Source organism: Periplaneta americana, chromosome 4, assembly GCF_040183065.1.
Source record: "Periplaneta americana isolate PAMFEO1 chromosome 4, P.americana_PAMFEO1_priV1, whole genome shotgun sequence".
Lineage (NCBI taxonomy): Eukaryota > Metazoa > Arthropoda > Insecta > Blattodea > Blattidae > Periplaneta > Periplaneta americana.
Genome location: NC_091120.1, coordinates 52,613,208 through 52,637,427, shown reverse-complemented (window position 1 = coordinate 52,637,427; position 24,220 = coordinate 52,613,208). Strand labels below are relative to the sequence as shown.

The 24,220-nt window shown below is 35.4% G+C and overlaps 2 protein-coding genes and 1 non-coding gene across 5 annotated transcripts in view; 2 read left to right on the top strand and 1 right to left on the bottom strand.

The window, feature by feature from the left end:
• The first annotated feature begins 5,215 nt into the window (after positions 1-5,215).
• Positions 5,216-13,320, top strand: LOC138697810 (cilia- and flagella-associated protein 97-like). The gene is made up of 2 exons (XM_069823331.1): positions 5,216-6,916; positions 12,967-13,320. Exons 1-2 carry the CDS (start codon positions 5,906-5,908, stop codon positions 13,033-13,035), a joined length of 1,080 nt encoding a protein of 359 aa, XP_069679432.1. The 5' UTR covers positions 5,216-5,905; the 3' UTR covers positions 13,036-13,320.
• Positions 13,321-14,067: 747 nt separating this feature from the next.
• Positions 14,068-14,139, bottom strand: TRNAD-GUC (transfer RNA aspartic acid (anticodon GUC)). The gene has a single exon. It is a non-coding gene; the product is annotated as a tRNA-Asp (tRNA).
• Positions 14,140-14,397: 258 nt separating this feature from the next.
• Stim (stromal interaction molecule) overlaps positions 14,398-24,220 on the top strand; it is an 80,533-nt gene continuing 70,710 nt past the window's right edge. For 2 of the 3 annotated variants that reach the window (XM_069823328.1, XM_069823327.1), the window contains exons 1-3: positions 14,399-15,068; positions 15,239-15,381; positions 17,731-17,850. In XM_069823328.1, coding sequence (XP_069679429.1) covers positions 14,852-15,068; positions 15,239-15,381; positions 17,731-17,850 — 480 coding nt within the window. In that variant the 5' untranslated portion in view covers positions 14,399-14,851. Of the gene's footprint in view, positions 15,069-15,238; positions 15,382-17,730; positions 17,851-24,220 lie in introns of all 3 variants that reach the window. The other variant, XM_069823329.1, reaches the window with a different exon arrangement.

Below are 24,220 nucleotides of genomic sequence, written 5' to 3'. Positions count from 1 at the left end.
ATATTCTGCGACATTTTTAGCAAACAGGTATGTAACTATAGTTGATATATATTTTAATGATTAGGCCTATATACAGGGTGTATCAAAAGGTCAGGTCACTCTTTAAGGAGGTGATTCAGGACCTTATTTGCAACAAAAAATCCTAATACACTTTTTCAATATTCATCCCCATTTCCGAGTTACACGAATATCACGTACCGTATCTATCCCCATTTGATTCCACATCTAATCGACCTCTCTGCTTGAGGGAAGGTAGGCTAATTGTCAGTTATCTAGACCAGATGCTCAAAATGTCCCCCTCTTGCACAAACACATGCTTCAGCATGCCGTCTGACCTCTCGCTGCACCTTATCCAATCCGTGCTGCTGTATCTACATTGCAGCCATGTTAATCTTTTTACAACGAGCTCTTCCCTGCTTGCTATCTCCGTTTGGCACACTTTCTCCTTCACGCAGCCCCAGAGAAAGAAGTCCAATGGTGTTAGGTCTGGGGACTGGGCTGGTCAGGCAACTATGGTATCAATTAAATGGTGCTCCAGCACATTTCAGACTTCCAGTACGCCAATGGTTAGATCACTATTTTTCAGGTAGTTGGATTGGAAGGGGTGGTCCCATTGGTTGTCCAGCCCGGTCCCCAGACCTAACACCATTGGACTTCTTTTTCTGGGGCTGCGTGAAGGAGAAAGTGTACTAAACGGAGACAGCAAGCAGAGAAGAGCTCTTTGCAAAGATTAACACTGCTGCAATGGAGATACATTAGTACAGATTGGATAATGTGCAGTGTGAGGTCAGACGGCATGCTGAAGTGTGTGTTCGTGCGAGAGGGGGACATTTTGAGCATCTGCTTTAGACAACTAACAATTAGCCTACTTTCTCTCAAGCAGACAGGTCCATTAAGTGTGGAATCAAATGGGGATAGATACGGTACGTGATATTCGTGTAAATCGGAAACTGGCATGAATATTGAAAAAGTGTATTAGGATTTTTTGTGGCAAATAAGGTTCTTAATCACCTCCTTAAGAATTGACCTGACCTTTTGATACACACTGTATAATTATATAATAATAATTTGATACTAAGTAATACAGTAATAAAATTATCATATAAGAATATTCTGTAAAATTAAGTTGGTTGCTAGGGGCAACAAGTGGATGAAAGCTTAAAAATCTCACTCGTTGCTTTTAATAACCAACACTAACTTAAATTTTAGAAAACCTGATAATAAAGTATTATGTTAAGTTAAGTATCAAAATACCAACAGACAGTTTTATTTAGAGTTATTAGATAAAGAAATTTATTGTAGGGATATTAATACTAGAATTGTAATACTTTCCCTTTGTGTGGAGACTTTTTTATACTTTGAAATTTCATAAAAATGCCCAACAAACCTTTCAGCTTGTACTAAATATAAAACCAATGCATATAAAATGTCACGAGAGAAAAAAAGACTTTCGCTTTAACCCTATGCAGTCCCACAATAGTTTTCAGTTTTCACCAGTGGCGGCTCGTAGTCAAATTTCCAGGGTAGGCAAAATTTACAGAACATTTTTATGTAATTCTCGCGATTCAATGACAGCTCGCTTTCATCATGCCCCCTCCGAAAACTTAACTCTTGCTTACATAACAATGCTGTTACATCAATGAGCCGTCTCATAATTTGTCGGTTTTTTCTAGTTTATTGTTATACTGTTGTTTTGCAACCCTTGTTGTTCAGACAACATTTCCGAAATTGGATTCAAATTCTTTTCAAGTCTCTTTAGACTTACCGAGTTACAGATATGATCTGATTCCAAGTACCTTCTTTAGATTACAATAACAAACGTGACCACCTACAGCTTAGCTTTAACTTCACTTCCTGTTAGCCATTTATGTGTTTCATACCATACTTACTTACTTACAAATGGCTTTTAAAGAATCCGCAGGTTCATTGCCGCCCTCACGTAAGCCCACCATCGGTCCCTACACTGTGCAAGATTAATCCAGTCTCTATCATCATATCCCACCTTCCTAAAATCCATTTTAATATTATCCTCCCATCTACGTCTCGACCTCCCCAAAGGTCTTTTTTCCTCCGGCCTCCCAACTAAGACTCTATATGCATTTCTGGATTCGCCCATACGTGCTACATGCCCTGCCCATTTCAAACGTCTGGATTTAATGTTCCTAAATATGTCAGGTGAAGAATACAATGCGTGTAGTTCTGCGTTATGTAACTTTCTCCATTCTCCTGTAACTTCATCCCTCTTAGCCCCATATATTTTCCTAAGAACCTTATTCTCAAACACCCTTAACCTATGTTCCTCTCTCAAAGTGAGAGTCCAAGTTTCACTACCATACAGAACAACCGGTAATATAACTGTTTTATAAATTCTAACTTTCAGATTTTTTGACAGCAGACTAGATGACAAAAGCTTCTCAACCGAATAATAACAGGCATTTCCCATATTTATTCTGTGTTTAATTTCCTCCCGAGTATCATTTATATTTGTTACTGTTGCTCCAAGATATTTGAATTGTTCCACCTTTTCGAAAGATAAATCTCCAATTTTTATATTTCCATTTCATAGTGTTTCATACCATGAAGGATTAAATTTTCTTGCACCGTTAGCACTGACTTTATGAACAATAGAGCTTAATGCAGGAGTGGGTCGTCCATTGTCCAAAATACTTCTCTTTTCAATGTCATTACGACGCGAAAACGGACAACGTAACAGTTTACTTATTATATCAGTCATAATATAATATTATTGTTATCACTTACATTAACTATAAATCACCAAATATACGTAACATTAATATACAGTACGTACTTGCAAAAATCACATTTTCTAAAATACATTGTTTAAAAAAACATCTTTTAAAACACACTGTTTAAAAACTGTTATACTACTCGTAACAATCTACGTTCCAACTCGTGAAACTTTCAAACAGAAATTTCGCAAATCGTAGGTGTTCGATAATGCTCGTGGGTTCTCGTTAGGGCAGGCAGAATTCAAGCGCGCTGGCTTAAGCATAGAACGCATGCGCTAAGAAAGCATTTAGAATAGCGATCTCTTTTAATGCTTACTCCAGGGCCAGCTTTGAAGTTATGTGGAAGGTCGGCTAACTTCGCTTCTGCCTACCTTCTGACGCATCGTGATCTGTCCAGTGTATTCTTGTCGCATAAATCGAACTGCCAGTAGTAAGCAACGTCCAACTAACCCTAAAAAAATCCCATTCATAGTTAATTGAAGAATTTCTAAGAACCTAGACAAGAGTATATAATTATATAAGGTTTTCCAAATGTGTTGGAGTAGTTAATAAATATCCACTTTTAGGTTTTTCTAAATGTATTGAGGTAGGCTTAGCCTACCCTGCCTGCCCTGAGGAGCCGCCTCTGGTTTTCACAATACACTTTTCATGCTGCCAAGGAACGCAACCCTGAGGGGAAATGAAGTACCTATTCTGCAAAGTGATTCCTCACGTCCAATGCCATGGAAGTTCCTCGCACGTTGCATGGTTTGATGGGTTGAAAGGAACCTCGTACAAAGTGTCATTAAAATTTATTCCACTTTTTCTATGCACGTAATTGTACAAGGAGTGGGCCTTACAATCGACTTATAAAGAGATATGCTGGTGTTTAGTGATCTGTACAAAATACAATTCAGTGCTAAATTTCAAAGATGGCTTCTATCACACAACGAGCTCTGACATTTCTTCCCCAATTGGTGTCCTGCCGAGCAATTGGGGGTCCAACTAGAGCCAAAAGTTCATAAAAACTGGAAATTCTCATTCTATAACTTAGTAGTACAAAACTTATCAGGATAATTCCAATAACGTTGAAAACTTGTATAAAACTTTGGAAGTGACAGTACTTCACTGCAAATAGGATGTATCCAAAATTGACGATCACATCATTTTCAATTCCAGTCTACAAAACTCAAAATAAATAGCTATTTCCAGGGTGCGAATTAACAGGGGGAGGGGGGGAAAGTTATCGCCCTCTCATAAATTCATATTAACATCCCTGCCAGGGATAACGTCTATCCCCCCCTCACAAAATATAATATTGTTTTAATTCGAGTATACTTTATAAAGTACAATAGAAAGTAAACAAAGAAAATAATATTGATGTATTATCATCTCCGGCAAGCTGACAACAATCAATAACTTAGGAATTACAAATCTTATCTTAAGCCTGCTCATGGATATAATAATTATTGTATTCAAGATGCAAGACAAGCAACTCAGTGCGACCAAGTGTTGAGCCGTATCGAATGAGGATAATTTTATGTGTGATATTCTCTATCTAGGTTTCTATCCCCCCCTTCCCATCAGAAATCTTAATTCGCACCCTGGCTACTTCTATACATCCATGATAACAACACAGTCTAGTGTGATAACACTGGCAACAAAACTGTGTCCGGTGAATACACGCCAACGACGCGACAGTTTTGTCTTTGACTGCTGCCGTGTGCACATAGCCTTATAAACGCCAGTTAAAACATATATAAATAATACGATATATACAACATAGTAAAGGAACTCAATTGTTGCAAAATGTGTAGGGGCTACTGGTAAATATGAGAAAGTAGGCCTACGTATGTGTTAGTATCATAACATTGATTTTTTTTTTTCAATATGACTGGAGTTGGATCAAATCTGATCTCAATTTATTGCGAATTAGGCCTATAAAACATTACTACCTATTACAAACAAGAAAGGATATTGGTATGACCGTGTATCGTTTGTTCAAAGTGACCGAATGTGATTTAACTTCAAATTACAAATTTTGTCCGCCATTTCTTTCGAAAATAAATTAGACAAAAGTGCCTATTTATTTTGATACAACGGGCCAGCATATAACTTCATAATATTGTTCAGTAGGCTATTGCTACATATTATCATCATAATTCCAAGGACCCGCCATTTTAAGTGACTGGCGTTGTCAACTTTTATCTCGTTTAGCTTATAGAAGAGTCCCGCGTGTAGTTGTTTTCACTAGGACTGTTTTGCTCCGTAGATTATTACTGCAAATGTTATTCTAACATACTATATACGGTATGTATAAAGAGTTTATTTTGAATTATACCGATACCAACAGTTGTAATATAAATTTTAGAAGTGGATAAAGTTTAGCTTTATAGTCAAGATAACCCTCTTTCTCCAAAGACATGATTCCGTAGTGGCTCATTTGACTGTAGATTTGGTAGATAAAATGCGCTTTCTCCACCCCCCCCCCCCCGGCGGCAGAAATATGTTGCTGCAATAAAGATTTCAACGAAACTTTTGGTTGTGGAGTTTCGGAATCTTGATGTATGACCTAGGGTAAACCTAGTTTCTTAAGAATTCATACATTGAAAACAAGTATTTGATGCAGACGGATATACACTTTTAATTCTATGCTATCAGCGATCTAAATACACAGGCTATAATTGGATTTTAAAATTAAATTATCTTATTGAAGTTACGCCTATATCGTACATCCAGATTATACCAAGATATCTCGGAACATTGGCAGTTCTGCATCATTCTTCCGTGAGAAAGTGATTACTTGTTTCGCATATAAACGTGCGCTAGCAGTAACACCTGTTGTATAGATGGGAGTGACCTTGTGTTAAATCAATAATATCTAGTGCAGTTAACTACCAGCAGCTTAGGAATGGCAGGCAGTCTGTTTACTCTTATGTGTGCAAAAGAAGGCTGTGGAAATGAGAAGTTTACATTTGAAGTCATTTATCACTGCTTAGCAACCAGGGCAGTAAGTTTGAAATATGCAATAATTGTACATAAATGAATCTGTCTTTATTAAACTTTTTCTACGTTTGTTTAAATAGTTGTTTTTTTAGATGTGAACTATGTTGCCAGATATTTATGGGATAACATCATAGGAAGAGTGTTAATTAAAAAAATAAATGTGAATAACAATGTCAAGAAACATTGGATCACATATATTTAGAAACTCAACTAATGGATCTTTAATACATGTAGATATTGGTCTACATGAAGATATTGACTATGATTTCTTTGATTCTGGTGACAGTCATCGCACTATCACCAAATCTAATGGTACCAGTATTCAAAATTTCGAGCCAGAAGAGAAAGCTGAAGGCAGAAAATCTAGTTTGAAATTAACTCCTTGCGGTGATGGTGTAGATGTTAACAGTACAAAGGTTATGAAGATTAGTGCCTGCGATATTAAAGAAAGAAATGCTAAAGGTAAAAAAGAATCTATTGTACAATTCAATTCTGTGAATATCCCTCAAAATATCTCGGAGGTAGCTGATAAAAATAATATGAAGAAAGAAAAATATTTAAATTTGAAGGAGTTAATGAACTGCATTGCCTATGGTGAAAATAATGATAAAATTATTGGTAATAGCGAAGATGATATTGAAGAAGAAGAAGATGACGACCATGCATTTAGTAAATCTCACTCACCTTCATCAGATTTTCGCTCATTAAGTACTGACACAACTTCTGAAATAACGGATGTTACCACCCGTCCATCTTCAAGTGGGTGTTCTTCAATGTCTAAGCATGAGTCTGCAGATAATATAAAAGCCTTAGAAGAAAACAAGCCTTTAAAAAGCCCTGAGAAGAGTGAACAGAAGCAAGATACTCAAGAAGCAGCTTCTATCGGAACATCAATGAAATTAATAGTAGATGCACTAGATAGCTTTGAGAGAAAAGAGAGGAGGTCAGGAACATCAAGCGCTTCATCCACTATTCAAAAGAATGGAGTTAGAAGAAAAAATATGTCATTTACTAATGAAGAATGTAGAAAAATAAAAAGGGAAAATGAGATATTAATTAAGAAACTTGAAGGGCTTAGTAAACTTCGCCCTAAACAGACTGTAGCAGTGAATCAGCCAAGGTTATCAAGTTCAGCTATAAATAGGAGGAAACAACAAGCACAAATTGAACGAGACAACATGGTAAGTTTCTAAGCTAATTTAAAATATTTAGTAAGTCATTCTAAAGATATTTAGGATTAGTGTAAAACTGGCCTATGTGCAACGACGTCTCCTAGCAAATTACCCAAAGTTCTTTTCCAAATCTAAGTCTATAACAACATTTAAGTACGATACTTATTGCTGTTGTAGCTAATCTGCGATGTATGCAATGGAGGAGGAAAGGAACTGGCCACCCTACTTTATTATCTCCTGGCCTAGTTGCCTCTTGAGTGATTCCTTATTGGTATCACTTATGAGGTTCAGACCTGTCTTTAGACAGTTGACTAAACAACAACAGCAAACAACTTATTGCTACAAACAGATTTTACCCAAAGGAAAATATTTCATTTTCCACTGACAACATTTAAATCCGTTTCCTCTGTATATATGAAACTTCGTGTCTTTATAATATTTTCCTAATTGGCCCTAATTTTACATATAACTTATTTACTGGAACAGGTAAGCTTCTACCTAAAATACGTAAGCTCTAACAAAAGACTGGGTAAGTTAATGGACCTTGAAGACAAAATCCAGTGAACAAAAAAAGTTATCATCTAATGGTCTGCATTCGGTAACGAAGTTATCTGTAATAGCATTCTTGCTTACAAATATTGTTTAGTATTAAATAGATCTTATAGGTGGTGATGATTGAATTCTTTTACCTAAAATTTGTAAAAATTGATCTAGAAATTATCTCAAAAATCTTAAAAGAGTTATCACCATTTAAAGATATAGGCCTATATACTCAAACCAAGAAATGGACTCGGAACACCTCAAAATCTGTGCTTCAGTGGCTGGTCATGATAATATCTTTGAAAAATATTGGAGTGCAAGAGATCAAATGACTTTATTGTCAAACGCCTGGCATTAGAAAACAACAACAACATATACCGATATGTGTGTATAATAGCCTACATATATATATATATATATATATAGCCTCCAATTCCAAAACTGTCTACATCCATTCTTAACAATTTTCAGGAAACGCAAAAAACTGATAACTTTTTTTTTTTCCTAATTGTTTGCAGTGTTCATCATATTTGAAGCTTATTTATGGAAGGAAAGAGGGAATTTAGGCACAACATTCATTTGAAAGTCGACCTGGTTGGCGAGTTGGTATAGCGCTGGCCTTCTATGCCCAAGGTTGCGGGTTCGATCCCGGGCCAGGTCGATGGCATTTAAGTGTGCTTAAATGCGACAGGCTCATGTCAGTAGATTTACTGGCATGTAAAAGAACTCCTGCGGGACAAAATTCCGTCACATCCGGCGACGCTGATATAACCTCTGCAGTTGCGAGTATCGTTATATAAACCATAACATTCATTAGAGAATTGCTAGAGACATTTAGGTAGATGACGAAACCGCCATTATCTCAATTAAAAAAAAAAATGGATTTAGACAGTTTTGGAATTGGATGCTTCATATATATCCCTGTAAGTATCATGCCATAGTTTTGTGGCCTAAGGCATCATGCCAAGGATTCACATTCTGGAATGTACACTCATTTCAGTCCTTATGGGGAAGGAATTTTCTTATGAAATTTCAACCTGTACATAGGATTGATGCCTACACAGATTATGATCAGTTTAGGAAGCTACAATAGGTAGCAAAATTCAGTTATGGGGGGGGGGGGGAATCATCATGCTAACTACATGATATCTCTTTTCTGGTTGAATTCGAATGTTCACCTCTGCTGTGACCAACTGGTCGGCCTTGGCCTGTCATGAGTTGTCACGCCACAGCACAGGTTTAATTTTAATGTATATATAAGTACATATATACCGTACTTACATAATATTATACAGGGTGGAATTGAAATAGCCTTGTAGATTTCCAGAGTGAATAGATTATGTTATATGTAACAAAAAACTATGATATCATAGTCGTGGAAAGTTCATAGTTTTTAAAGAATAAGATCGTGATTTTTGTCCATATCGGTAGGAAATCTAATAAAGAATAATTTATCCCTCTGGCTATTTCAATAGCGTGCACGGTTTTCGTGTAAATTTAATTTTTAAAACCACTAAATTCAAACAATTGCATGAAACAAATGTGTGGCAACGTCTTGGCAGCGTACATATGGAGATTCACTGAGTTCATCTGTATACAAGTAGAGTGTTTTAGCGACTATGTTGCCAGACTGCTGAAACTTGAAAATTAATTTTCTATGTAACTTAATCGTGCATTTAATCACAAAACGTAATATAGTTTTTATATTCAATCTGCAAGGTTATTTCTCTTCCACTCTGTATATGTGTGCGTGTGCATGTGTTTTCTTAGTGTGTCCAAAAGTAAGTTTATTTTCATACGACGCAACCTCACTTTCTCTGTCCAAGTTTTGTAAACAAGAAAATGTCTTAATTATGAAGTTAATGAAAATAGTAATTATTGTTTTCTAATGGTGACTGAGGTACATGATTTTCATCATTCCTTTTGCATTCTGTGTAATCAGCTAGATCTCCTCTTGCTTGTTTTGTGGTATCAACATCTTGCAGTGTAGGACGTTATTTTGATTGAGCCTGAAGAGGTGTTTCAGGGGGCAGTCATGCTTCATAATTATACGGAAGAATGCTACTGCTGTTTTTCTTGGCGTACCTGTTTGTTTCTGTGGGCTATATCTTGATGTGGTTTGCCTTATAGCTGCAAATTTTAATTTGCTGTTGTATTTTCCTGGAATAATTTTTAAATGTTTGCTATGTATTTGTGAAGCTTTATTTATGTAATCTTCATCTTACGATGTTTGGTGACGTATACACGTCCGTTGTTGTGACATATTAATGAATTTAAATACTATTATAGTCACAATCATACCATGGCATGATTGTGACTATAATAGTATTTAAATTCATTTATTTATGTGTTGTGTGTTGGATGACATCTTGTACTTATGAAAGTATTTTATGGATACTCTCTTCTCGACCATCATCAGAATGTAGATATTCTGAAGGAATTAAAAATTGACTCTATTGTCCATTATCTGCAACAATATAGGCTTCAGTGGCAGACACATGTCAAGAGGATGAATCGCTCTAGATGGCTCAGGCAGATTTTATCGTATGTCCCAAGAGGTCAAAGAAATTTAGGAAGACCTAGGAAACACTGGCAAGAGACCGTAACAGATCCAATAGGGTCTAACACTTGAAGGCTGATGATGATGAATATGGAGAGAACACAAGGTACAATGATTGAAGATAGAAGATGTCGCCAAGGGATTTGTCTGTGTTCTTGAGATTGTCAGTGTCAATGCCAATAGGGAAATGGAAAGAGAAACATTTAAAAGATACGCAAAAACGAGTCCTTGCAAGGGAGTTAGGGACTGAGAAAAATTGAATATGTGAGATTCAAGCCTGTTGGCCACTTGTCTCACTCCGAGTTTCATTGTTTCACTGAAGGAATTTTAGATAATTTTTGAAAAGGAAGTCGAAGATGGATGTAACCTAATAGCTACCACATGACGGGAGGGAAGGAGGGGGGAAGCATGACAGGAGGACAGAACAGCATTGCCGAAGGTTGTTAAGATTGTGAGAAGATTGTTCTATTTATCTATGGTGTCTTAATCATGAAGATCTGGAATACATTTTTTTTATACTGCACATCCATGAATCCTAAAAGAAGCAAATTAAAGTCATCGATTCCCGTCGTATAAGGCTCAGCTCCACAACACACAATGACCACATCTCAATTCTTGCTACTGGCTATAATTGAAACTATATTTATTATAGAAACTCTAAATGAAGCTACAGGGAACTTTGTTATTAGCAGGACTGGGCAGCAAGAGCGGATTCTACTCTCTCACAGGGAACCATATGATTTCTCTTCACCTCCTTTCTTCCCCTCCAAACACCGCGCAGCGACGGATGAATATTAAGCATCCCCGTTTAGAGTCTACTTCTGCTCCCGATGCCCAGCCCTGGTTATTAGCAGACTACTGGATACTTTAAGAAGATTGATTGATTAGTTGATTGATTGATAGTACGAGGAGAGAGAACTCATCATAGTTTAACAAAGTATTCTAAAATAGCGTATTTTTGTGATGTCAGTGAAGATAAGAAAAGAAAACTAGTCAAAATCTATCATAATCAAGTGCCAACTACAGATTGATCCACAATTTCTCAACATTATCGTTACATGTGATAGGGTATGGTTCAGACATTTCGATCCTGAAATATAGAAACATGAACTTTCCTCCATTCAAAAAGCTGCACATCAATTTTTTTCTACTAAAATCATGTTGATTTCCTTCCTCGATATCAGAAGGGCTGTTATACCGAGAACAGCGCATAGTATAAAATTTCAATGGGAAATGCTACACTTCCTCCGAAAATCTGGATAAAAGAAGTGATTTTTCACTATAAGATGGGGCTACCAGTGTAGCTCAGGTGGTAGTGTGTTTACCTGCTGATCTGGAGTTGCACTTGGGTGTGAATTCTATTCTTGCTTGGGCTGATTACTTGGTTGGATTTTTTCCGGTCTTTCCCCGAACTGTAAGGCGAATGTCAGGTAATCAGTGGCGAATTCTTGGCCACATCTTGCCAAATACCATCTCGCTATCAGTGGCATAGCCAGACTAATTATTTTGGGTGGGCCAGATATGCAGGGTTTAGAAAGTACCTGACCCATCTCCTGAAAATGTCGCTGCCGTCAACTCTCTTGAAACTCATTCTCGGAAGTCTTATTTAATAACATGCAAAATTATGATAAACAGTCATGCAAGGCATATCTATACATACTCTTCATAAGGTGAAGCTGGAGTCGTCGAGATTTCCTAGCAACGAATCTGTTGATCACTGATGGTGAGTCCTTCAACAAATTCCAACTTTTCTCCCTCTTGATGGATAAAATTGCTAAATTACAAAGCCTTGTGTTTGACATGGTTGTCCTGGTGTAAGTTTTTATTCGTCGTAAAGCAGAAAAAGTCCTATTTGCGGATGCAGCACTATAATAAAATTCTTCAAATTTTTCTTCGTTTTGGAGCTTTGAAAAACTATCTATATTGTTGTCTTAATGAGGGACGAACATTTACTAATATCCATTTTTGGAGACTGAAGTGCTTCCGATAATCACTTTGCAAGAGCAAGAATATCGTCTAAACATACCAAATAAAATAAGGTGTCATATTTTTCTAGCTGATGTAACAATCCAGTAGCCTCCACAGCTTCCTTCTTTTTATCCCTGCCAGACAAATTTTTAGACCTAATCTAATACAGTTAAATTGACTCTTGAAGAAATGAACGCATTTTTGACTTCTTATCTTAATTCTATCGATTGTAACTATTACTCTGGATACATGGTTTATTTTTAATGTTGAGTGTCTTTCCTAAAAAGAAACGCAAAATTCGCAAATTTTTTGGGTGGGGCCTTGTCCCACCTGGCCCACCCACTGGCTACGCCACTGCTCGCTATCATCAATTTTATTGATGCTAAATAACCTAGTAGTTGATACAGCACTGTTAAATAATCAACTAAAAAAACTATAAGAAGAGAGGCTAGTTCTCTTTTGAGACCTCATTACTAAGTGCTGATTGTATATTTAAATTCTGAAGAAATATCTTAGCTGTGCATATCTGCGAACTCCTTAATCTTATGCAGGAGATTATTGTCACTTAAATGTTGTAACATATTAGGCTATTATTTCAAGTCAGAAATTGAATCGGTCGGAGCTAAAAGGAATTAAGTCAAAATATGCAGTTTTGAGTTATGCAACAATTTGAACAACGAATGTCATGCGCATCGAACGGTGGAAGAAGGAACAAAGACTTTTAAATATTCTTTTGTCTTCTATAACATAAAAATATATACATTTGTGTTGTTAGTGGTATTTTTTTGCTTCTCCTGAAAAGTTGTGAAAAGTGACTTAGTTCCTTTTAGTTCCGACTGATTCAATTGTAGTAAGTTTAAATTTATCAATGCATTTTATACATAAAAACGAATGAAAACAAAATATGTAGACAGCTTTGTCATATAAAATTTGTGAGTTATGTACACAATTTCATGACATAGGCCTAATAATATTTTATTTTTTCTTGCAGATCTTATTAAAGAAAATAGAGCAAGCAAAACCAACAACTAGAATAACATCTAGCCAAATACGGAGATAATGTAATGTAAATCAAGAAAAATCTAAGTTGTTATATATTTTAATACAGTTTTGATATGGAAGATGCAGTTTATATAGAACTAAAATGGATTGTAAGACACTTTTATGAAACTTTAAAATCTTTAGATAGATGTACACTTTATAAGCACGAATTGTGTTGTTTAAGATCTTGTTAAATTACTTCTACAAGTCTCAGGAGTTGTATTTATATAAAAAAAATGATAGGTGGACCAATGATTTGTATTTTATTATATCTCATGCATATAAAGAAGAGATATTTATTCAACCTTGATCTTATTTACTAACTCATATATAAATTCTTCTCCTACCTCTTCATTTCCTTTTCGTCCCCATCCCTTTTCTATCTAATCACTGTTTTCAGAGTGAAAACACTTACTTAACTTATTATTAAATTTGTAAACCTGCCATTAAATATATTTAACTAAAGTGAAAGGAGTGGAAACTGCACAGTTTTAAAATTCGGCTTCTTTATAATATGGCAGGCGGATGGCAAAAAAAAAAAAACATAAAAAATACATTTATTTATTAGTCTGACTCATAAATTGAACTTGCGTTTAATAATCTAATTTTAAGTTTTTTTTATAAAAAAAAAACAATGTTATTAAAATGTTCGTACTGACAAATACGATTCACGATGAAAAAGATTAATGAATAATATTTTATCGTATGTACAATATAATTATGTCTTGGGATATTTACATCATTCTCGATGATGAGTAATTGACAGTTGTTATGCCACTCATTGGATTCAAGATTTTTGGAATCGAACTCAATTGGAATTGGAATTAAATAATGGTAATATATACTATAGAAAAGCAATTTGTTTTAAGACAAGTATATTATTTTTTAAGGTTTACTTTGTTTAGTCATACTGTGAAAAACTTGGTGAAAGCCAATCTTCTCACCATTCTTTCAGTCAACGCCGGAGTTTGAATCCAGGTTCGGTCAGAATATGGCCCAGATTGTTTATTACAAAACTGCCAGATGAAAAAGGAAAAAAAAAAAAATAAATCTCCCCGGCGGGGAATCGAACCCCGGTCTCCCGCGTGACAGGCGGGGATACTGACCACTATACTACAGAGGAATTACGCAAACATCTTTTCGATAATAGTAATTAAATATCTACGACAACAGATGGCAGCATATTTGGACGTTACAGCTGTTCGTGTCACAAAGTTGTTAACATCATTGACATTTTGTCTGTAGTCACTCCTCTCCTATAAATTGCTATAGATTGTCATGGCTTACTATGTTCGACAACATTACTCAGCGGCTAAAACAAAGGACGCCATGACCATTACCAACCTCTGAAAAGAATGCTAAGAGTTGGGAAACTTTGTGAGAGTTATGACGAGCAGCTCATTACGTAATTTAGGTTGTCACTTGTAGCATTTCTGTTAAGATAATGCGGTCAATATTTTTATATTTATACAAGGTAGAACACGGTCACGTTTGATCTGCAGTGGTGGAAGACCGTTAACATAGTGTAAATAGGAATTTGCTCAAAATTGTGGAATACGTACAAGTTTCTAAATAAAGCTACTTTCTAATTAGTCCTCTCTGAATTACTATTCCATGATCTCGGCTACGAGCATCCATCAACCTTGAAGTTGAAATTTATTTGTAACATTATTTTCAGTTCACAGATAACGTGGTTTTTAACCATTGAATTTGACGAAAATTGCTCTAGTGCCAAAGAAGAGGAATGAATTTGCAAGAACGACGTGTTATTTTTCGTTAGATATTCTCGTATATAAGCAAAGGAAGTTATTGTACATCGTGTCATTGCTGGTACAATGCACACAATCTCACAAACTATTGTTATTTTATCCCTTCTCGCAACTTACTGGTGTAATGGGAACAGTGATGTGGATAATCGTCAAGAAATTAGACAAGAAAGGACCTATAGGCCTATGTATTCCAGTAGTAATGTTATGTCCAGGTCAAGTTCCCATTCGGTACTGGCAGATGCTGTAGCTCACTCAACTCATTCTTCTAATCATTATGATGCAGGTAAGCATACAGAATTAAATAATAATTGTCATTCTTCCGATATAGGCCTAAGTAATTTGTATAATAATTTCAAGTTCCAAGTAATTAACTGTTGCAGTTTTAAGACATATTTATACATATGCACGATTGCTTTACTTTACCAATGAAATTTCATTACCATTCATTACAAGGTATTGGAGATGGTTGCAATGACGATGCTGCATGCTTGGCACTTGCATCACAAGATCGCATTGGTCTTGAAGCCATTAAATCTCTTCACCGGCAACTGGACGATGATGCTAATGGCAATGTTGATCTGTCAGAGTCCGATGAGGTAAAGTTATTGGCCTTTTGTTATCAATTTATGGTGCATATTCTTTTCTTCTAAATGTCCTGTAGTGTATTCACTTTCCGATAGTAATTTTTACACTATTCGTATCCAAAATATAATACAGACCTGTTTGTAATACCTGCTAATGCTTGCTATAATAGCAATACCGGTAATTCTGTATAAAGTGACATAATCGGTCATTGGTTTCAGGTGTGCAATGTGCGTGACTTAATTACGAATTTCATTTTCCAGTAGAAAATACATAGCCTACCTAGTCTATATAAACATTTTAATCATTTGCATGTGTGACGCCTTTGAATACTAGATCTACGGTACCTACTGTTTACTTTTTGTTCTAATGAATATATGCTTACAAACTACTGGTTAATTAACTTGTAAATTGTAGTAACAGTAGACAGAGGTTGTAAAAATTAGAGACTTCAGTTTGAAGTACCGTAATTATTCGTAATAAGTTATATCTATGTGATTAGAGTTTTGTCTTTGCTAGCTTGCCAATAATATTTACTTACAAATTCACAGAAGGCCTGTATTTAATACAAATTAAATTTTACATTAATAAGCTATAAAGACCAATTAATATCAATTCATTTCTTATCCAATTACACAGTTGAATTGTAACTTACATAAGGAATTATGAATGAATAACACAAATAGGCTATATAGCTATATAGAACAATGTAGCTAGGTAATATTGGGAAATTGGAATTTGGGATCAGAATAAGGTTGCTTTGAAAATCCAAATAAAACCTGGAGCCAAGGTTGGCCGTTTATAACTTGCACATGTTTCATAGCCACTTTTTCAGTAAACTTCATTAATCAATTCTGGCTGGTCACATTTTGGTGACTTAACTGATCTTAAGCGTAGCCTACAATAAAAGTTTGAAAATATATATGAGTTGATTGTCTGTTTAGAAATCTTCCTCCTTGGTAATTGACGTCTTTCATTTGATGTTACGCAGTTTTTGCATCATTGATTTTTAACAGTTGAGCTCCAGTCTCACTTACTGTTCAGTAGCCTATAGCTCTTCGTCATGCCAGGGTGATTGTCAGATTTTAGGATAATACAATAGGTCTACAGACTGCCGAATCTCTTGTGTAAGACACTTGTCTGCATTTTCTGTCAGGATTCACATCCTTAACTGCTTTATGCATATGAAAACATAATTGCTCCACAATTGAATAGATTTTTTTATATTATAACTAATAACAAAAGGTGGCCAATTAAATAAACATAGCCTACCCGTCGCTCTTTTGGATGATTGCCTTGCGTTAGTTATGAGGTTTTACTTACGCCTACAGATATGGACCCACATACGATGGAGTTTATTTTGTGTAGATAAAGACACATAATATCATTAGTTTTTTTGTGCTTAGTTTGTTCTGGTTACTCTAGGTCACGAGTGACTCATCATGTGGTAACCTGAAGGCCATGCAATAACCTTATAATGTTGACTTGAAGGTTATGTAGTAATCAAATAATCTATAGTTCTGAGATCCAATGTCGATAATTCTTTACCACTTAATTGAAGTAGAGAATATGGTAGGAGAACGAGTGTTCTAGGATAAAACAATCCCTTTTTTGCTGGTTATAAAAGCTAGTTTGCATTTCCAGATCGGGTACTTGTTGCACTTTGATTTCTTTTTCTTTGCGACTTCAAAATAGCGCCTATTTAAGTTATACCCAATATATTGCAGAAAGGAAAGAAGTAGGCTAAATCAAACTATAGCCAAAGGTGAGATGGGAGAAAACTTAGTTATAAAATTATAATACAAGTAGAGGAAGTAAGTGTTGTGGAATCAGATTATTTATACATTATTTCGAATATTGTAGATCCATTCTGTAGCTAGCAATCTTGATATAGGTTTGATAGCTTTCTAAGTTTCTTCTGACCGGTATTGTCATGAAGGTCGCGACTTTCTCGTTCACGTTTCTTTTCTCCCTTTTAGCATAGTGTATTATAATCGTCTTGACATTCCATCAGTATTGAGTATGCTAGGTCTAGTATTAAGAAATTACAGGTAGCCTATTTTAATTTTGTTTATTTTTAAGTCTATAGGTAGGTGTCATATAAGCTAGTGAATTAATACATATTGCGTATCAAATGTTATATGGCATACTCAATTTTTACGCTTTGAATCATCATCATCATCATCATCATCATCATCGCTGTTATCCTTCCACCACAATTTTCCTCCTGATAATTATCATCATTATTAAGGCAAAATAAAAATGACGTTGTTTAACTTATAATCAAAACAGTAATTTGTTATATTATTACTGGATTATATTTGCTGCAATGTGTGTTTTATTGTGGATTTTCTCTTGCCTAGTTTCTTCGAGAAGAGCTCAAATATGAAGAGGGTTATGAACGGAGACAGAAGGCCTTCCATCGTAATGATGACAAGCACATATCAGTTCGGGAGCTGTGGGAAGCCTGGATAAGATCTGAGGTGAGTTTGAACTTCTGTACTCATGCTTATGATAATCATAAAAGCTTTTCTTCATGTTCCCTTTTACATCTCGGCTGGTTATGTAACTTTAATGTAATGAGACCAATAAGTGTAAGGATTCTCACGTAATGATCCATGACAGAACTTGGGGAGCTTGAAGCACAAAGAAGCTGTGTGTTGATTTTCTTGAAGTAGGTACCAGTATTTCAATTTCTCCTATAGCTTTCCTTCTATACTGGTACGTCATTGTTCTAATAGCACGATCTTATTACCTTTGAATAGCATTTGTAATTTAAAGGGAGTATTGAATATAGAATTACTATCTGTAAATGAGTTTCATTCCAATGTAAAGATTTTACGCACTGCGTGTATTTGTAGTATAGGCTATTTAAAACATGCTGTTGTGAATCAGGGCATTTCAACATACTGTCGTTCACATGAAAATCAGGAAATAATAAAATTAGCAAATAGCCCTAGATAATAATACATGCTTTTAGGTTAAACGAGCATTGAGTGACTTCTTTTGCTATTGCGGATATATGCATCTTCAGCCATCTTGCATATTGTACCAACATAACTTACGAAACATTACGAACATTTCACGCTAGTTTGCAATGTTCCAGCGGGATAGAAATTTGGCCATTTTCATATCTCAGGAAAGTGTAAAGGGGTAAGAAAATGGAGTGTTATGGCAGGTTAGGTTAGTTTAAACTTTTATTATGTCTTACGTACTTATCTGTGACAGGTTAGGTCACGGTAGTTTAGGGTTTTGTTATGCTTTGTATTGGTAAATCTGTGACAGGTTAGGTTAGATTAGTTTAGGATTTTAGTGACAGGTTAGGTTAGTTTAGGCTTTTATTATGCTTTGCATATACGAAACTATGACAGGTTAGATTAGTATAGTTTAGGCTATTGTTATGCCTTTTATAGGCGAATCTGTGACAAGTAAGGTTAGGTTAGTTTAGGCTTTTATTATCGTCAAGATAAAGGTGAAAACGATTGAGTGTGGTGCTCTTGGAAGTAGTGATTTTTTGTTTTCAATATTGGCAGTTCAAATCAGTCTGTGTCTATTCCAAATTCGGTGGAAGTCACTCAACACTCGCTTCATCTGCTTTTAATTTGGTCTCAATTTTTATATATTTTTTATATCCTGTATATATGTAGGAATAAGATTGAGACGTGACAACATATTGGACACTTATACATGTCAATCAACCAGTCTTCTTCGTGAAAAATAATAGCTTTAAGTCACATTGCTAACCTTATTTCTTGCATGAACTGTTACTAAATATACAGAAGAAACCATATTTGTGGAGATGAAACATGGTCTTACAAAAATTCTTCTAGTTATCAGTGATATATATAGCAGTGACAGTAAAGACCAGCTCACGCTAGATGCTATACTATGCAGCTATATTATAAAGATATATAGCTAACATTTGTGTAGCATGAGATTATATGTTAACCTACACACCGAAAGAAAATTGTAGCCTGCTATAAACTGTGAAACTGTGCTATGTAGCGCACATTTGACTCCTGGCTATTTTTACAAAACATAGCAAAGGTTGGCGCATGTGCAGAATGCGAATGCAACCACAAAGTTCAGAACAGAGGTCTATGAAACATTGTAGAGTCCTCTTTGCATTGCTTTCGAAATGGAAAATTTAATATAGGACGTGAAAGGGTTTCCTTACCAGTGGACAATGCATATAGAGGAAAGAAATCTAAAATTGGTTATACAGTAGAACTTGGTTATAGCGACCTCGTTTTATGTGACATCTCGCCTTTAACGTCAAATATTCTGTGGTCCCAACTAATTCCCCATATGACATATGCTTTTCAACCTTGCTTAATACGACAAACGCATATGCGTCTACCTCGCATATAACATCATTTTCAACCTCAGTTTGGAATACAATTTTCTAAGAACCGAAGTATTTTAAGAAATATTTTGCTGAAATCTGGCAAATCCTTTACTGTTCCCTTCTATCATAGATCTCTGGAATGAAGGCAGATTCCCCATCCCATTGTAACCTGCCCGAATTCATGCGGTATTAATGATACCTGCATGTGGTCAGTTTCGACAGGAAGTTTTCACTAAGTGCTCGCATTTTAACGCAGTATAGCCACTAAAAGAAGTGAGTGACACTTTAGAAGCCATTAGAATTGTGAACATTTCTATGAAGCTAGGAGGAGCAGGAGCAGTGAAATTGGAACTGAAATAATGAACATAGAGTTTAATTTAGAAAGTGTATATTGGGCAAGTAGGAGACAACAGAGTAAAATGACTGATTACTTCACTCCTCAATAAATAAGTTTGGTGAGTAATGAACAAACTGTTTTAACACAGAATACTGTATTTATAATTTTACGTGTATTTTATTGTGTTCATAGTATGCTTAAAAGTGAATACATAAATCTAAATTAAGCCTAATTATGTTTATTATTTTTCATTTTCCACCTCACTAGACTGATAATGTGAATCTCGGTTACTACGACACTTGTTTATAACAACATAATTTTCAAGGTCCCTTGGATGTCGTTATAACCAAGTTCTACTGTATATATTAAAATGTGGTTGTGTTTTTTTTTTAAAAGAAAATCGATAGTTGTTACCGCACTAGTTGATTACTGCACTCACTGCAGTAATGAATATCATTACTATAGTGAAATAAGGATGGATAAGTAGGCAGCATTATTAAACGATTATAGATAAATAGATTTGCAGTGCTGATATACTAATTAATGCAACCAAGAACAATATGAACGGTTGTACAAAACTTTCTTTGGATCTGTAATTGAAATTTAGTTGGAAATCGTATTGAATACGATACCCGTTTTCAAGCAACTCAATCCATATTGAATGTGATCTAACCTCACTTTTTAGGTGTATCGAACTTGAAACTCAGATCGTTCTGAATCCCCATTTTCATGAAAGTTTCAACATCATATTCATTCATTCATTCTCCTGGCTCTACAGTCTATGAAGGGCCCTGTCCTCTCCTACAGCTCTTGCCCAATCTTTCTTGTCCACAGCACACCTCCTCCAATTCCTTATTCCCAGCACCTGCACATCTCTGACATCATCCATTCACCTCTTCTTGGGTCGCCCTTGTTTCCTCCTACCTTCTGGGTGTTGATCAAGGGTCTTCTTGGGAACTCTCTTTTCAACATGGTAAGCATATTCATATCCCTTTGAATACTCCAAGAAAATGTACTGACTATAGACGAACTTAGGGACAGTGTATGAAAAGAAATTTGAAACACTACGGAAATAGAACAGAAATAGGGAAATTATTTTGTTAAAAGAAAGTGTTGTTGGAACTTCTCATCATTTTCTAGATTGTAACATAAATGATGAAATTCCTCGAGTTCTTCCTTACGATTATTAATTTCATGAATTCGGTTTCACTTCTGTTTTAAAGTCAGTGCAAGTAATAACAATGCCTCTGGATCCATTCTCTTGGTCAGCTTGCAGAAAATGTCTGATGAAGCACTATTATAGCATCTATCGCTAGCTATAATATCGCACAAAAGCATAGCACTGTATAGTATAGCATCCAGTGTGCGCTGGACTTAAGACAACAACTGTGACATTGCTCCACATTGTTGCCAACAAACACCAGTCAGTGCCACATGGAATTTTATATAGTCTAGTCTTATGTCTAATATTTCAGAACATTTTTTGCTGCTAGATGCTAGTAATATTACTACTACAGAGTGTACATATTATTGGTAGAATGAAACTAGCACTCACATTAGCATCATATTATTATAAGGGCTTGGCAGCAGCTGCTAAAACACACGTCCTACCTGCAGTGAAAGTGTTGTTGATGTTATTTTCTAATGCCAGGCGTTTGACAATAAAGTTATTTGACCTCTTGCACTCCAATATTTTTCAAAGATATTATCATGGCCAGCCACTGAAGCACAGATTTTGAGGTGTTCCGAATCCATTTCTTGGTTTGAGTTGCACAATGGGCAGTTAGGGGACTGATATATTCCAATTCTATGCAGGTGTTTGGCCAAACAATCATGGCCTGTTGCCAATCTAAATGCAGCTACAGACGATTTTCGTGGTAAATCGGGAATTAACTATGGATTTTGATGCAGAGAGTTCCATTTTTTCCCTAGGGATTGTGTTGTCAAATTTTGTTTGTTGAAGTCTAAGTATGTAGATTTAATAAATCTTTTCACAGAGTGATACGTAGATTTAGTAATAGGTCTGTAAGTAGCAGTGCTGCCCTTCTTTGCTAAAGCATCCACATTCTCGTTTCCCAGGATTCCACAATGGGATGGTATCCATTGGAATACAATTCTTTTATTGAGTGATATTAATTGAGAGAGCATTTTAGTTATTTCTGCTGTTTGAAATGAAGGTGTGTGTTTAGAGACTATTGATAGAATAGCTGCTTTGGAGTCTGACAATATAACTGCATTTTTAAATTTATTGATGTGGCATAGAAGATTCCTGAGACTTTCACTTATTGCAATGATTTCTCCATCAAAACTTGTTGTTCCATACCCAAGTGATCTATAAAGTGAGAAGAGACAGCACGTAACACCTGCACCGGCACCTTGTTCTCTGGAGATCAAGGATCCGTCGGTGTATAAATGAAGCCAGTTTTGTGGAGGGTACCTAATATTAATTGTCTCTAAAGACAATTGTTTTAGTATTTCAGTGTTTACTTCTGATTTTAGTATTTGTTCTGTTAAATTTAGATTATATTCTATATTTAATAGAGTTAAAGGGTTTGGTTTAATTTGTAGGTTTTCTTTTAAATTCGGGATATTGATTTTCTGTTTTAATTCTTGAACAATGGATGTGAAACTTTTTTGAGTTTTCAATCTACAGAGAGGACTGTATGAATGCCAATTGTTTTCTGGTAATCTGATAAGTTTTTCATATTGAATCAGTGCTTTTTCTTCTATTGTCATTTTGATGCTGTTAATATTAGTGAGGAATCTCATAGAATCTGTTGGAGTTGTTTTGATTCCACCAGTAATGAGTCTGAGAGTTTGGTTTTGAACATATTCTATGTCGTTTATGAAAGGTGAAGTAATTAAAATTTCTCCGCAGTATGTCAGCACTGGCTGTATAAACATTTTGTATGTAGTGTTCAAAGTATTCCTAGAGCATCCCCATTTCTTTCCTGCTAGTCTTTTTAGAAGGGAGAATTTTTTACGAGCTTTTTCAGAAATGTATTTCAAATGGTTGCTCCATAGAAAGTAACTTCGTGAAAACTTACTTAATATAGGTGTTCAAAATGACGACCCTCAGTGCCAGCAGACCGGGTGGCTGCTTGGCTGCAGATAAGCTCCTAGCGGCAGATGATGGGAAAATATAATCCGCGCGGCTAAACAAAACAGTGTCACTGTACTTGGTGCTTACGATAATTTAATATTCTGACCTTTTTTGTTTATGAAATATGGGGTAATCAGTAACATCTTGTGATGTGGGAAGAATATTGCAGGAATATCGTGAAGTTTCTTCCAAACATAAACAATTACAATATGTAGGGCATGAACTGTGTGAGTGACATAGGCCTATCTTATTTTTGGAGACCGAAATTTGAATTAAATTTCTGAATATGTTATGTTTAATGAAAATGGAATTAACTCCGATTTCGTGACATATGAAGAAAGTAGATTTGCATCAAGCCAATTTTTGATAATACTCATGCCTTCATTTGCGTAACTATAAGTATACTTCCAACTTATACCACGGATAATAATCTGCATATGATGTAATTGTGCTGTTGTCTCTTTTTAGATTAATATTTAATAAAACATATAGGATTGATCCTAAACGGGAATTTGCTTTAATTTGCATGCATACATCTGGACTCTTAGTAACAAACTGCTTTATTTTTTTATGAACTCACGTTTCATTGTTTTATTCTCATGATACTAAGCTTAATGAAAGGTGTTTGTTTAATCTATTGATGGGTTTGTAACTAACTTAAAAAATGAAGCCTAGTTGTTCTCATTGGTGGGGTCAAAAACATCTTGCCTTTATATTTCATTAACTTATGTAAATTTAATAATGTCAAGCAACTGTGAATTGGTGGGGAGACAAAAACAGCTGGCCCAAGGTCAGTCATTAGGTTCAGCTGTTCTCCAAGTGTCGAAAATTTGTTTTAGAGTGCAAAAAAGTAGAAGGTAAAAATAAATGAATGGAGCTGAATGCTTTTTAATAATGGGATGTATGGTGAGAATAAAGCCAAGTGAATAATGACCTTGTTCCGTCAGTTGTTTTTCTAAGCATAATAGAGTAGGAGAAAATGAAGTATTGCAGGGGTAACCACACTGTCGGATGATTTGCGAGGTGTATACATTCAGAAGTGTAGAAGAAAGCAAGGAATATTAT

Coding starts and splice junctions, on each gene's coding strand:
- LOC138697810 (XM_069823331.1), top strand. CDS start 5,906: ATGTCAAGAAACATTGGATCACATATATTTAGAAACTCAACTAATGGA. Junction 6,917..12,966: donor AAATTGAACGAGACAACATG/GTAAGTTTCTAA, acceptor TTTTTCTTGCAG/ATCTTATTAAAGAAAATAGA.